Source organism: Taeniopygia guttata, chromosome 26 (assembly GCF_048771995.1).
Source record: "Taeniopygia guttata chromosome 26, bTaeGut7.mat, whole genome shotgun sequence".
Lineage (NCBI taxonomy): Eukaryota > Metazoa > Chordata > Aves > Passeriformes > Estrildidae > Taeniopygia > Taeniopygia guttata.
The window spans coordinates 1761722-1776674 of record NC_133051.1 but is presented as its reverse complement, the minus strand read 5'-3'; the positions used below and the strand labels follow the sequence as shown (position 1 = coordinate 1776674).

The window sequence follows — 14953 nt, the reverse complement described above, 5'->3', positions numbered from 1 at the left end:
TGGTGTTCAGGTCCCCACAAGCTCCTGTGCTGCTCCCAAGGCTGCTAATCCCCTCTAAGCATCCCAGAGCTCCCGTCAGCAAAACGCTTTCTGCCTCCAGACAAATCCTCCCAAAGAGTTTTGCTGAGCACGGACTTTCCGCCTGTCCAAAGCCCATAGACAAATTAAAGCACCTGCCCTGGGGGATAATTCCACTAAAACTGGGTGCAGCTCGTGGCGGTGCCAACTTGATTTTCTGTTAAAACCTGGGAGTATTTGTAGAAGTTTTGTCTTCTGGAAGGCGCCCAGCGCCGTGGCTCAGGCACAGAGGGAGGGGTGAAAGCAGCTCAGTGGAGCAAGGAGAGGGATCTCGAGATGCTTCCCAAAAGCAGCCTGCCCTGCAGCGTGGAGGCAGCCCAGGACTGCTGGTCCCAAACCTTGCTGGAAAACCTGGATCGTTGTTTGGGCAGCCCCAAAACCCACTCTGTTCCGAGGCCACCCCCCAAAATAAAAACCATCTGTGCCAGCTCAGCCTAAGGAGTCCAACCAGACACTTCCCTCCATCCCATCCTTATCTCCTCCTCTCTCAGCTGCTCCCATGGCAGGAGAGATCCACTCACCATCCTCCCTGGACTTCTGGATGAAGGCCTCCACGCCGCTTTCACCGTAGCTGCCCTCAGAGGCCAAGGTGGAGACGTAATTCCACTTGAGGGCTTTGACAATGTCCACCATGGCCTGGGCCTGGTAGGTGTCCGAGGGGACCACACGAGAGAAGAAGTCGTAGCGGCTGTTGTCGCTCAGGTCTGGCGCCGTGGAGGCGTAGCTGATCTGGGGGATCTGGGGTGCAGGAGGGAAAGGCACAGAATCAGGGCAAGGAGGTGATGATCTCCACCCCACAGCCATGCCCGTGGTCCCAGCACCTTGCTTAGGAGCAGAGGGAGGTGGGGATTGAGGGTGAGCATGGGGTAGGTGGAGCACGTGCCACCGTCAGGTGCTCCAGGGGACATCGGGGCTTGGGGACCACCAGCAGGACCCCAACAGGAAAATCCAGTGTGGGAGAGACCAAAGGAAAAACAAACATAATTCTGCCCTGGCCAGCACTGCCAGGGTCTCCCTTTGTTTTTTTTTTTGGCTTCTTCCCCTGGAAGGACAGATCCAACCCATCCTGCCCCCCCAGCCCTAAAAAAACCCCTTTAAATTAAGCAGAGCCACCGCAGCTCTCCTGGCACACTGGAATGATTTAGCACCGCGGGACCAGGCAATGTTTAACACGCAGCACTTTCCATCTCCAAAACACACCACACATCCTCATTTATCTTAAAGATGGAAAAGGCTTATTAAATCATCAAGCCCAGGTTCTCCCCACCAGCTCTGGGAAGCCGAGGTGCTGTAATAAGCCCCAGCCACCTCCCAGCCCACGGGTGAGGTGTGAGCAGGGCTGGGTGTCCCAACCCTCCTGGCCCCACTCCATTCTCCTCCAGCCCTGCATCTCCCAGTTCCTCCTTTGTTTCTCTGCGATTTCCCCTCTCCCACTCCTGCCTCTCTCTATTAAATGCGATTCTGGTGTTATAAACCCACGACTCCACCTGAATGCTAAAAGGCCCCTGGAAAGGAGCAGTCACCCTTTCTACCTGCCTGCGAAATAGGAGATGAAAAAAGGGAGAGCTGGAGCAGGGGTGGGAGAGGGAGAGGAAGGAATCTTTATCAAGGCACAAATGGGATTACTCCCTGTGACAATCTGCTTTGTGCACCATTCTGAGGGGCTCTGATCTGCTCGTTGGGATCTCTGACTGGAGCTGGTGTGTGAGGCTCCATTAAAATTCTGCTCAGCAGGTGAGGAGCTCCCCTGGCAATGCTGGTCCTGGGGGGAGCAGGGGGCTGCTCCCAGCACATCCCCTCCCCTTCCCTGCAGGATGGACACGGGCTCGGGGTGGAGGCAGCACCCACGAGGGCACTGGCAGCAGCAGTGCCCACGTCAAAGGCGATCTGGGATCGCCAGAGGATCCTTTCCCAATGATTTTTCCCCTGCTGAGTGTTTTGGTTTCTCCTCTTCCAGACATTCCAGCTATTCCCCATGCCACTGCCATCCCACCCAAGCTCCAGCAGCCTGGGATTAACCCCTGGCCTGCCCATCCTGCTCCAGCCTCAGCTGGAAAACAAAGCCCAGAAAATACCTGTTGATCCACGGGCTATGGACTGAAGCTGTATTTTAATAAACAAAAGGAAAGAGCTTTTTTTCTCTCGCTCCTCTGCCTTGGATGAAAGTGAAAATAAAATACCGGTTCCCAAATGACCATTTCATAGATTTCTTCTGCCTTTTCCCCCCTCTGCCTTTTTGATAGCCCAACTCCTGGCACCAGCTATTTTCTCAGATAAAAGACAAAAGTCCTTTTAGATACATAAAAGCAAAATGTAGGCAGGGAATTCAATGTTCTTAGAAAGAAGTGGAAGAGGGAGCTGGAAACATCTCTCAGCTGCAAATTTGCTGCACTGGTGGTCCCCTGTCTGGCTCATCTCCAGCCTGGGACAAACATTGTGTTGAGGAAATTAGTAGGACCAGCTCTCCTGCACTCCAAGACCTCCTTATCCCACTAAGAGTAGAGGGTAAAACCTCCTTCCTTCTCTTGCTTTGAATCAAAAATCATCACCCAGAAGCACCCTGAGCCTGGAGAAACATCCCTTGGGGTAAGAGGGATGGTGGGACCGGGGCTGGAGATGTCATCTTGCTCCTCCAGGGTTGATGGACTGGTGTGACTGACCTCCAATGCACTGGGAAAGCTGCATTTGGAACCTCCATCATCATCATCACCCAGCATCGACGTGGCTCAGGAGATGCTGTGGTGTTTTCTCCACCAGCGGGAGACAGAATCCCCCCAGCTTTAGGCAAAGGTGGCGATTTCAGCACATCCCAGCTCAGGCTTAAACAACTGATACCAACATCAGCCTGAGTGGGCAGGAAGGAAGAACCAGAAACCAACCAAAAACCAACCAAAAACCAACCAAAAACCAACCAAAAACCAACCAAAAACCAACCAAAAACCAACCAAAACCACTGCAGAGCCAGAGCTGAGCACACTGGTCAGGAGCACCCCACAAGCAGCAGCTCCTGCACCAACCCCCCCATGCCAGATACAGGGTCAGGAGCAGCTAATTCCCTCCCCATAATTATTAATTTCATGCATATCTTATGCAAAGCCCTGGTTTGCCGACAAGATGGAATTGATTTAATTAGAATTTCCATCATCGAGCCGTTTGGATGGCAGCTTTTAATTAGGGAGAGCGTAAAGCACCGCAGGGGCTGGGGCAGGGAGGGGCTGCTCGGAACACAGCGCCAGGACAGAACGAGCTGCAGCCCCATCCTGCTGCCCATCCCCTGGGCACAGGGTCAGGCCCAGGATGAAGCCCTTGGCACCTCCCTGGAGAGGGAAACAGCAGAACCAAAACTCCAGGGAGCACAGCAGGCACAGGAGATGCTGTCCCTGATCCCTGCACGACCTGCCACCCCCCATACCACCCCTCCTCAAGCCATGCCCAGGGACCCCTCAGGGCTGGGGGCATCCCAGGGGGGGCAGGCAGCTGTAATTTGTTTTAGTAAGCCCAGTGAAGAGCAAGGAAATGGAGTGGCACCAGCAGGGGATGAATGCGAGCATCCCCAGCCGCTGCCACCTTCCCGCTCGCTCGGTGAAGATTGTTCACCTGCTAATGGGGAAGCGTGTCCTGAATCTCTCCAGCCCACTGCCCCCACAGCCTTTGGGCATCCTGACACGAGCCAGGGGGCTCAGCACCTCCAGGAGGGGCTCAGAGGCAGAGTTCTGCACCGCCAGCCCCGGGCAGCGCAGCCTGGTGGGGCTGCAGGTGCCGAGTGCCCGGCTGCAGCGTCCTCAGGTGAATTATTCATGCTGCACAACTGCAGAGAGCTCCTGCACCCGCTGCCACGGGGAGGAAACAGCCACCTCAAAGTGCCTGGCACATGGCAAACCCATCCTCTGGCTGCTCACCCCGCGCCGGGCACTTGGGCTCCACTTTGTCACAGCTCTTTCTGGGCAGGGACGAAAAATGCACCTCAGATCCTTTCCAGGGGATTGCATTGGCAGTGGAAGGGTCTGGTTTCCTTGACAGCATCACTGCTGTGGTGGTTCAGGAGCCTGTGGGCAGAGCTGGGGCTGCAGAGGCAGCACAAGGGGTGGGAAGGAGCTGGAAGGTGCCAGAGCGCTCTGGCAGCGGTGCCAGGGAGATGCGATCGCGCGGATTTGGGGAAAGGATTTTCTGCAGGCAGAGCGGCGAGGAGCGATGAAACCGGCTTGGGCAGAGGATGCCGCATCTGCAAGTTGTTCCACTGATGTACAGCTTTAATTAGGAGGCGGCAGCTAACGAAGGACCCGTTATTTATTTATGTGGTGCAGGAGTGACAAAAGCCCTGGCAGGGAGGAGCGAGGCCGGCCTAGCAGGGAGGGCTGGGGGTGTGCAGGGGATGGAGCAGGGACAGGAGGGAGTGTGGGATGGGACAAGGGGACCACAGCAGGGAGAGCATCACTTCAAAACAGGAACAGCCACCTCCAGGGTGCTCATGGCCACAGGAGAAAGGGGAAAGCTGGGGGGCTGCTGCACTGGACTTGTCTGGCCTCCTCACCTTGGTGGACTCTGATTCACTCTTTGCTGCTTTCTGGATATCCTGGAGCACTCCCAGATGTGCTGGAGCCCTCCCCAAAACCACTTGAGCACCCCAGAAACCAGAGCACTCAGGGGGAACTTGGGTCCCCCTGTGCCAGCTCCCAGCGCTTTCTGCCAACGTCCCCGTGCTGGAGGAGCACTGAGGGGGACAGGAGGGACACAGCAACACGGGGACAAGCAGGAGCAGAGCTCCAGCAAGTGCCATGCCCCAGGGAAGGGGCAGAGGCAGCTGCCTGTGCCCGAGGCAGCCAGGGCTCTGCTGAACCTCGGAGCAGAGTCACCCACGCTTAAAGGTCAGCGGCGGCGTGAAATGGAAGTCGCCTTATTCTCATTTTAAGCATGTCCCTGCCATAAAAGCAGTGTTTGAATAACAAAGAGCAGCAGCAGCACCGGGTCATGGCGGGGGAAGAGCCTGCAGAACCCCCAAACCCCCAGGAATGGCTGTACCCAGACATGACCCCAATCCCATGGGAATGGTGTCCCTGTGCTGGGACCGCTGAGGAGGGCACCGACCCCCACACTGGGACTCACTGCTGTCTAGGAAGGGCTGAGATTTTCCTTATTCTCCTCTCCCAAGGGGTTTTGAGGTCTCCATCCTCTACCTGCTCATCCTCCCATTTATATTTCTTCCCTGCCCCACTGGGCTGGGATCAGCACTGGATTAAAGTTCCTGGGATGCACCAGCAGCAGCAGCAGTGCCTGGCTGCTCAGCTGGGGCAGGGCTGCACCGGAGCTCCATGACATCCTTCTGAACAGGTCACAGCTCTTTGCCCAAGCACCAAAACTGGAGGAGAAGAGTGAGGGAAAAACAAACCAAAAGAACCTAGAAAGACTTCAGTTGCACCCGACTATTCTGACTGTCACTCTCCTGCCTCCTTCCCCACTGCCAGCCTCCCTCCTCCTCTCCAGAACAAGTATTCAATCTTTTTTGTCTTGGCAAATAGCTTTTAAGTTCCTCCCACTCCCTCTAATTTATATTATTTTAATTATTGAATAGCCCTCTCACTCGTCTCCAGGAACATTAACACGTTTTTTAAAAAAAAATGAGACCCAGAAAAATCAAACTCCATCAGCGATCTGGTTCTTCCGTCCTCGCTAACAGCTTCCAGCCCTCCCAGGAGGGGACCTGGCTCAGCTCTCTGGGCTGGCAGAGGAGGGGAAAGACAGAGGGGGAACAGCACCAATCCTGCAGAACACGGCGGTTTCAGGGTGCTGGGAGAAGGCCAAGATGGGACAGGGCCTCCCTTGCCACTGCAGGTGCAGAATATTTACATTTCTCCCTCATTTCTGCAGAGGGACCCTTGTTCACACACGCCGCAGCTCAGGGATGTGGTTGTGGATAAATAAATGTACAGCAAAGGGGAAAGGAATTATCAACTGCTCGGCACTCCTGCAGCTGGCACAGAGCAGGAGACAGAGCCCTGCTCATCCCACCACAGCCTGAGCACCTCTGGGGCTGGTGGCACGGGACAAGCGTCCCCTTGGACTGGAGCAGAGCAGCCCCAGCTGTCCCCTGCCCTCAGCCATTGCTGCCTCCACCCCTCTGGCTCAGGTGGGATTCACATTTTGGGGTGTAACCCCTGAAGGAGCATCTCCCAGAAGCAAACACACCCTCAGCCCACCTCCCATCCAGCCCACGCCACGGGGCAGGAGCAGCAGCACCACGAATGCGGGGGAGATGAGACAAAAACCCAAGATGAGACAAAAACCCTCCTGCTCCGAGCGTCGTCAGCGGGGAGGGACGGAGGAAGGGATCCCCGGGGACATGGGGGAGGCAGGAGAAGCGTTTGAACAGCACCAGCTCTGCCTCCCCCCAGCTCCACCCAGGAGAAAGGAGCACCCGCGGGGGTTTTACCGAGGGGTTCTCACCACCCAGCCGAGCCCTACCTTGAAGAGCCGCAGGATGTTGGCCACCATGATGGACACGGAGCTGCCCGAGGCGCCGATGACGCCGACCACCCGCTCCGGCTTGGTGATGATGGGGGGTCCCCCGCTGACGCAGCGCACCTCGGTGCTGTCCTTCTCGATGAGGGCCTGCACGAAGGTCAGCGACTGCTCCAGGGCGTGCGTGTCCCGCGAGCACGTGTCCAGGATGCGCGCGCCCAGCGTGATGTTGGGCAGCAGCTCGGGGTCGTTGTTGATGCGGTCCAGGGCGAAGAGCATGGCCTCCAGGCGATGGATGCCCTTCTCCTTCTTCAGCTCCCCGCAGGCTTTGCCCTCGGCGCCCCGGCCGTGCACGGGGAACAGCCCCCCGAGCGTGATGTCGCCGTCGATGCGGATGGAGTTCATGTGCGGGTAGCCCTGGCCTTTGGGCTTGGCAGCACCGCCGGGCGCCCACCCCCAGCTCCAGGCACTCAGGAAGAGGCAGAAGGACAAACGCTCCATGCAGAAGTGAGCCCCGCTCATCGCCGAGGCCGTGCTGGGCAGAGCTCGGGCCGGGAAGGCGGCGGCGGCGCTCAGGGGGCCCGGCCGGGCCGGGTGGGCGGCATGGCTCCCAAGGGATCCCGCTGCGGCTCCGGCTCCGTCAGCGGCTCCCGGCGCTGCTGCCGGCCCCGGGGGAGCAGCGGGAGGTCGGGGTGCAGGAGGGTGCCGAGGTCTGCATGGCTACACCAGAGAGGAGAGACAGCAGCAGAGCCCACGCAAAGCTTCGGGTTCTTCCTCCGGGAGCCTTGGAGGGACGGGGAAAAGGGGAGAGAGAAAATTAGGCAGGAGCAGGAAGAGGGCATTGGCTATTCCGGGATTTCATCAGGGAGATGGTGGAAATAAGTGCTGGGGGTTATTGCAAAAAATAGATTTGGGATTCACTGGGTGTTTGATTCATGCCAGGGGTTTGGGCTCAGCCCAAATTGCATCCAGGCAGAGGGGCTGGTCAGGGCCTCGGAGGGAGACAGTGCCCACAGAGCAGCACCGGTCAGTGACCAGCTGAGAGGGGTCCCTGAGACCCTGTCCCAACCTGTCCCTTCCTAAGGGAACTGAGAGGATGGGACAAGTGCCAAGACAGTGTCGGAGTGGGCAAATCCCACACACACACACACACCCAGCCTGGTCCCTGCCTATCCTAAAACACCCCTACTTTTTCCCAGCGTGTTTTCCAGTCCCCTCCCACAAGCCCACTTGTTTTGAGCCCCACAAACCGAGGTCTGCATCCTCAGCTAGAGCCAGGCACTGCCAAAACCCAACGTTCCCGATCCGAGTCACAACCCAGAGCTCTGCGCTCCTGCCGCTCTCCCTTCAGCCACTGATTCCTGGACCAGCAGCTGCTTCTGTTATCCACGGCTTCCAGCAGCTGATATCCACAGAACCTGAGCTGCCCCTGCCCCAGCAGCACAGCCCCTGCCTCAGTTTCCCCCGAGGCAGGCTCGCCCTCATGCCCATCCCCACCGTGGTCTCCCAGCAGCCGCTGATGGATGCTGAGGGCAGGGCATGATTAATGCAGGCACCAAAAGGAGCCGAGCAGACAAACACATTCCCCAGGCAGGACAAACAGCAACAGTGAGCCCAAGGAAACAGCTTAAATTAATCTCAGCTCAAGCCCAGAGCCGGCACCCAAGCTGGACAGAGCCTCCCCAGCCCCAAGGGTGCTGCTGCAGCCATCCCAGCCAGGAGGACCCTGGCTTCAACTCACCTCCATAAATTATGCACCTCCCCGCCTGCCGCAGCTGCTTGAAGGCCCATCTCCAAAGCGATTCTGACAGCAGGGCTTTTAAGGAACCAGAATTACCCGTGCCCAGCTCTGTGCTTCCAAAGGCAGGAGGTTGGGAATGCTGCAGCAAAACCCCCGCCCCAGCCTGCCGGGAGAGCCCCTGGGAGCTCAGCTCTGCTGGGATGGGGGTCAGGGACAGCCATCAGACCCCTGCATGGTGCTGGCCCCTCTGCAGAACCACCCCACGCATCACCAGCGGGCACAGGGCAGGGGAATGTGGCTCCTGCACAGCCTGGGAGCGGGTCAGGCTCTGCCCGTGCTGGGGAGGAGGAGGAGGATGGGGAGATGAAGGATGCTCAGACACCACAGCCGCATCACCAGCTGAAAGCAGGTCGCCTCTCCCACCCTCATCCCTGGAGCTGCAACATTTCTGCCCATCAAAGGTGGGATGCTCACACCGTGGAGCGGCTCCCAGGGAAACCCTCAGAGCCCACGGCAGCTCCCGCAGAGCTGGCAGTGCCCCCTGAGCCCACTGCCTTTCCCTTTCTTCTTTTAAGCTTTTTCCCTCTCTGTTCTCTCCCCTTTGTGGCTCCTTTGATCATATAATCTGAACGAACTGAAGGTAAAAATATCACGGCAGGCAAGAAGAAAGCACAAATAACGGGGAGAGGAGGAGGGAGCTGGTTCGGAGCCCCACGGAATCATCGGGGGAGATGGAACCCCTGCTGCAAACAGCCAGGAAGGGGTGGCAGATGAGCAGCCCTGTCCCCTCCACCTGCCCCCAGCAGCTCCTCAGCCACACACAGGTCACTGCTGCCACACAGCCCAGACCTGGTTCCAGCACGCCTCAGCCTCCCCAAAGCAGCTGCTCCACCAGGGGCACATCTGGAGGGAGGTGCACATCTGGAGGAAGACACCTGCCTGCACCAGGTGCTCACGGAGCAGGGAACAGCCTCACCCACGCACACCAGGCACTGAAGGGTCACAACCGCCCTCCTGCCCCATCTGCACAGCTCCACAGGGACACCCCGAGGGTGGCATCACCACTCAGCGCGGTGCTCACCCCAGCCCCGAAGGAAGGAGCAATTCTGCTTTTCCTACTCCCAGCACAGCATCGGTGAGGACAGAGCCCTCCCATCGCCCTCATCCCGGCTGTGCTGCAGCCCGACCCGCATCTGGGAGGTGGCACAAGCACAACCAAACCGAGATCTCCAGAGCCGGGGCGTGGGTCACCCCCTGCCCGAGCCAGGGTGGGCTGGCAGTGCCCAGGAACGGCAGAGCCCTGCGGGTGCTGGCACCCCGGGCACCCCGGGCACGGGGCACGGTGGCTTCCTGCTCCCCTCTAGTGGTGGCCAGCGAGCCACCGGCATCTCCTGGCCCTGGAAGGAACAGGAGAGGGCTCAGCTGGGCTGGTGAAAATTGTCCCTGCCCATTTCAAGGGCTGGAACTGGATGAGCGTTAAGGTCCCTTCCAACCCGAACCATTCTGTGATTCCGTTAAATCAAAGTCTGATTAAAAATTCCCCCACATTACAGAGATCTGCTGCACAGCCCTCTCCAGTGCCCAGAGGAGCAACGGGCCACCCCAGGCATCACCTCTGCGGCTCCTTCCCGCAGCTCCTCCTGCACGTCCCCACAAGCACTGCCCGGGCTGGACTGTGGTGGGCACACTGGACAGACCCGCTGCCCAGAGCTCTGCCTGCAGCAGGATCCATCATCCCCCAGTTCAGAGCCAGAGCGTTTTCTGGGGCTCATCAAACCCTGCAGGAGCTGAGCTGGTTACAGCCCAGGAGATGCAGCAATAACCAGCCAAGAGCACCCAGCACTCACCTGCACCCACCCCCAGCTGCCAAAGAGCCCAGTTCCACCAGCACCAGAGACTCCAGCCCACCCTGGCACTGGGAGGGCTGTGCCAGCTTGAGCCACACTGGTTCCTACCAGCTCCACAGCATCTTTTTGAAAATCAAGGCTATTTCTTTCCCCACCTGCTCTTCCTCCAGCAAGCAGGGCCAGCCAGCAGGCAGCACAATATCCCAATTAGTGTACACTCACTCCTCCCGCTTGCAAGCAGCTACAGGGTACCTCGCTTGGCTCCTGGGCTTTTTAATTGCAAAAGCTCCATGAAGTAGAGCAGAATTGAGACGTGGACAGAGGGAGGGGACGCCAGGTTAAGTTCTCTCCCGACAGGCAAAACCTTAAGTATTCAGGTCCAGCACCCCGGCGTTGGCTCAGAGAAGCAAGGCCACGGCTCAGCAGGCAGCAGCGAGCAGAGACCCCGGATTGTGCCATCCAAACCCCCTCAGCGAGCTCCAAAACACGGCCCCTGCCCAGCAACCCCTCAAACGATGCATGAACCCATAGCACAACGCTCACACGAGCCCATCACCAAGGGGCCAACTCGTCCTCTCTGCAACCAGGTCCTGCCAGCACCCGGCTCAGAGCACCATGGTGGGGAAAACCTGGGTATGACCACCCACCTCAATGCCCCGGAGCATCTCCTGAAGGACGCTGAAGTCCAACCAAAAGTGCTCCCGTAGGGCGCGGAGGAGATCCGGGGAATATTTCTCACACCATATTTATATATATATATATATATATCCTTAACTGCAGCAAGCCCTTTCCTTCCTGCTCCCTGCTGCCAGGCGGGTCAGGGCTAATCCCTCACTTTGAAGGATGGGCTGGTGAGGCAGGGGGGGAAGGAGAGCAGGATCCAGGCCTGGAGCAAGCGGGGAGGGAACAGCAGCTCAGCCTGGAGAGGGAACAGCAGCTCAGCCTGGAGAGGGAACAGCAGCTCAGCTTGGAGAGGGAACAGCAGCTCACCTCCAAGAGGGAACAGCAGCTCAGCTTGGAGGGGGAACAGCAGCTCAGCTTGGAGAGGGAACAGCAGCTCACCTCAGAGAGGGAACAGCAGCTCACCTTGCGGGCAGCCGGCGCAGAGCTCCAGGGGCAGCGGCTGGGAGGGAGGGAAGGAGCCGCTGCTGGTCCCCCCCAGCTCCTGCCACGTGCAGCAGAATCCCACAATTAATTTTTTATCACCATCTGCAATTTGGGACGGCGCCGGCTCCGAGCGAGAGCGCGGCCAGTGCCTGCAGCAGCGCGCGGTGTCCCCGCTCCCCATCACACCCACGCCCCGACACTGCGGTCTGGCAGTGCCAGCCCCTGCCCACATCCCCCCAGAGGTGACTCCAGAGACCCCCATCGTGAGCCGGGCAGGGAGGAAATCCCTCCGTGAGATTCTCAGGAGGAAGAGCCGGTGCCCGCAGCGGGCGCGGGTTCACGCGTGTTATAATTAGGACCTGCCACTTCTTCAAGCCGTTGCCTTTCCGGGAAGAGCTGGAAGGGGGTGGCTGAGCTGACAAATCCATCCTCCTCCTGCCTGATGCCAAAGTTGAAGCACGTGATGCTCTTTTTTGGGGAGCCTTTAGGCTCCTCCGCAGGGCAATGCTGCCCCTGGGATGTGGGGCCAGGCCATGGCTCCATCGAGCTTGGATTCGCATGGGAAAATCCCCTGGGTGCTGCTCTGACACTCTGGGGTGCAGCTCAGCGCCCCTTAAGCCAGTGCCTGATGCCATCCTCAGGAGGGTTTTGCCTGCAGCCCCCCAGCCTGGGGCAGCTGAAGCCACCACTGCCTGTGGGGACCCTCTGCCGTCACAGAGAGGGACCACCCCCAGCAGCAGCACTGTCCCTCCAGCCCGGCCACGCTGGCCAAAATCACCCACCCGGGATCTCTGCACATCCCATCGGGCCGAGCCCCCCGCGCAGAGGTGGCAGGTGACAAGGAAAAGGATCTTTGTCCCGGCTCTCCCCCGCGCCACAGCCTTGCCCGGCACATCCCCCGCGCATCCCCCGCTGCCTGCTGCGGATAACGCTGCTCACAGGGCACGAAGGAAACGAGCTTTTTCTTTTTTTCCTTTTGGCACTTGTCGCCGTGGTGTTTTCCCGAGCTCCTCGCTGCATTCAACAGATCAGCTCTGCTCCTTCTCTCCATCCTTCCATCCCTCCCCTCCTCCCCGAGCCCTGCCCGGGCCACACGGGCACCGCCGGGAGGTGACCGCCAGCCCTGCCCGGTGCCACCCCCGCCGAGCCCCGAGCCACAGGTCACCTGTCACCTGCTGGCGATGGCAAAGGCGGTGATTCACCCGCAGCCTCTCCGCCGCAGCCCCGCCGAAGGCAGCGGGCATCCCCCAGCGCCGGAGCAACCCACGGAAAAACCAGCCGGGCAGAGCACGGCAAACTCATCACAGCGAGGGGAGGAGGAGGAGGAGGAGGAGGAGGAGGAGGAGGAGGAGGGCTGGCAGGGCTGCACCCGGGCAGGCAGTGGGAGAGTTCTCCGGATTTTTCTCACGCTTGCCAACTTCCCCAGCGTGGCTCCCGGAGAGCGCTCGGGAGAGGAAACCGAGCCCGCACCGGAGCGGGGCTCTGCCCGACCCAGGGCTGCCTCCGAGGGGTGGCTCCAGCTCCGGGGAAGGGTCGTACCCCCCACAACCCCTCCGAGCCGGCAAGAGAAGCGCCTCCATCCCTTCTCCGCTCCCCCGTCCCCCCTGCCCTGCCCTGCGGCGGCTCTGCGGGCGCTGCCCGCTGCGGCGAGCCGAGGGCAGCCCCCGCCGGCGGCTCGGCCGCGGTCACGGCCACCGAGCCCTGCCCGCTGCCTCCTGCCCCAAGCCCTGCCAGCCCCCTCCGGCCGGCCGAGCCCCCCAGCACCCCTCCCGGAGCCCTCTGGGGACAAAGGTGGCAGCTTGGGGACCGGGGTGCGAGGCGAGGAGGGGGCAGCGCCCCGCAGTCCCCAGCGATGAAGGATGCGATGAGTGGGAGCGGGGGGAGCGTTGGGGGCTCCGGGCTGCAGCCCCCGCTGGCGCAGCCCCCCCAGCACAAAAACAGAAGGAAAGGAGGAAAATTCGCCGGAGCGTTTTGGTGGAGGGGAGCGGCGAGGCTGCAGGGAGGGGGAGCGGGGGGCGCTCCAGCCCCGGGGGAAGGTGCGGGGGCACCGGGAGTCCCGGGGATGCTCCCCCCGCGCCGCCCGCACTTACCCGCGGGCAGTGCCAAGTTGGCGGCGCCGCCGGCCCCGTCTCCTCCCGGTGCCCGGTGCCCGGTGCCGCGATCCGCCCCCGGCCCGGGGGGCTCGGGCAGCCCGGGGGGGGCCCTGCGGTGTGCCGGCGTGCCCCCCCAGCCCCGGCCCGGCCCGGGAGCCGAGCGAGCCGCAGCCGGGCGGGACCCGCCGCGCTCCGCGCACCGCAGCCGCGGCGAGGAGGAGGAGGAGGAGGAGGAAGAGGTGGAGAAGGGGGAGGAGGAGGGGGAAAAGGAGGAGGAGGAGGAGAGCCGGGGCCGGGGAAGTTTTGCATGAAGAGGAGCTGGGAAGCCCGCCGCCGGCTTTGCCAGCCTCTTAAAGCACTAGCGCAGCGTGGGGACCCCCCCCCCACGGCGGACCCCCGGCTCCTGGAGGAAGGGTCCCCCCGCCAGGCTGCTGAGGGTCTCCGGCTCCCTGACCATCCCCCAGTTCCCTTCTCCAGGTGGGAGCAGCTCCCGCAAGCAGCGAGGCGGGAGGATGCTGTCACCCCAAGCCGTTGCCATTCTCCCTCCAAAAAATGCTGCCGAGCCCCCCAGCCCCGCAGAACTCGGCTCCTGCCTCGCTTTCCCCGTCAATCCCCGCCGTGCGGTGTGGATTCATTAATCCAGAGCAAACACAGCCCCCCGGTAATGGCCATTGACACATTAACTGCTGCGATCCATCACGGCGATGACACGGCGCTGATTGCTCGGTCACCGGAGCGATTAGGGCACAACCTGCCGCTCACCTGCCGGGGTTCCCAGCCCCTCCTGGGGGTCCTGGGGGTCCCATCCGCGCACACCAAGCTGGGTCTGCCTGTGGGGAGGGGGCTCTGCCTCCTCCCAGCGCCAAAGAACCAAGCACGGACCACAAACCCACAATTCCAGCCTCATTTTCCTTAAGGGGCGATTTGTGTTTGGAACAGCGAAATCCCAGCCCTGGTGTGGGTCAGGCAGGCTGGTTGCCCTCAGAAATGCTCCTTTTCACCCAAATCCTGGTTAGCAGGGCGGAGAGGAGTTTTGCCAGTGCTGGGATTTGAAAGAGCCTCCCCGGTGAGACGCAGCTCCCAAAAAGCTGCCCAGGAAAAGCTGCCCAGCCACCCTGCTGCCACCGGGACGCTGCCACCGGGACGCTCCCGTGGATCCAGGTGCCCGTGGGATGCTGCCCGGAGCTCAGAGCCGCCAGGCTGCTGCCGTGGCGTTGTTTCCAGCAAGGACAGGAGCGGTGTTTGTTGTTATTCTGCTCTAGAGGGACAGGGAGGGGGCACAGCCCCACCACCCCACCCCTGTGAGCATCCTCAGCGTGGCGGTGATGATGCCGGGAGTGGAAGCAAAAGGAAATCTGCACTGTGCTCGATGGGGAGGGGACACAGGGACCAAGCCCCTGGGAGGACAGGACCTCCAGACACCACAGGATAAGCCAGGCATAAATCCCTTGCCAAAAGTAGCTTTTAGAGGCACCCTAAGGTCAAGGTCCCTGCTCCAAATCGGAAGCCCTCAGCTCCTGGGGATTTCTAAGACAGATTTCTGTTTGCCTTCAAGGAGAAACAAGGGTGCTTTCCTCACAGCCTGGGCTCAGGAGGACTCCAGGCCACCCTGCTCGGATCTTCCCAGGTCC

General features: G+C 60.5%; 1 protein-coding gene across 3 annotated transcripts in view; it reads right to left on the bottom strand.

Moving 5' to 3' along the window:
• GRM4 (glutamate metabotropic receptor 4) overlaps window positions 1–13534 on the bottom strand; it is a 31837-nt gene extending 18303 nt beyond the window's left edge. The window contains exons 1-3 of one of the 3 annotated variants that reach the window (XM_030255844.4): window positions 13320–13534; window positions 6538–7318; window positions 600–816 (exon numbers count right to left, since the gene is read on the bottom strand). In XM_030255844.4, the coding sequence (XP_030111704.1) occupies window positions 600–816; window positions 6538–7056 (736 nt within the window). In that variant the 5' untranslated portion in view covers window positions 7057–7318; window positions 13320–13534. Of the gene's footprint in view, window positions 1–599; window positions 817–6537; window positions 7319–12394; window positions 13206–13319 lie in introns of those variants that run through there. The other 2 variants (XM_072918786.1, XM_072918787.1) reach the window with 2 other exon arrangements.
• Between the last annotated feature and the right edge of the window lie 1419 nt (window positions 13535–14953).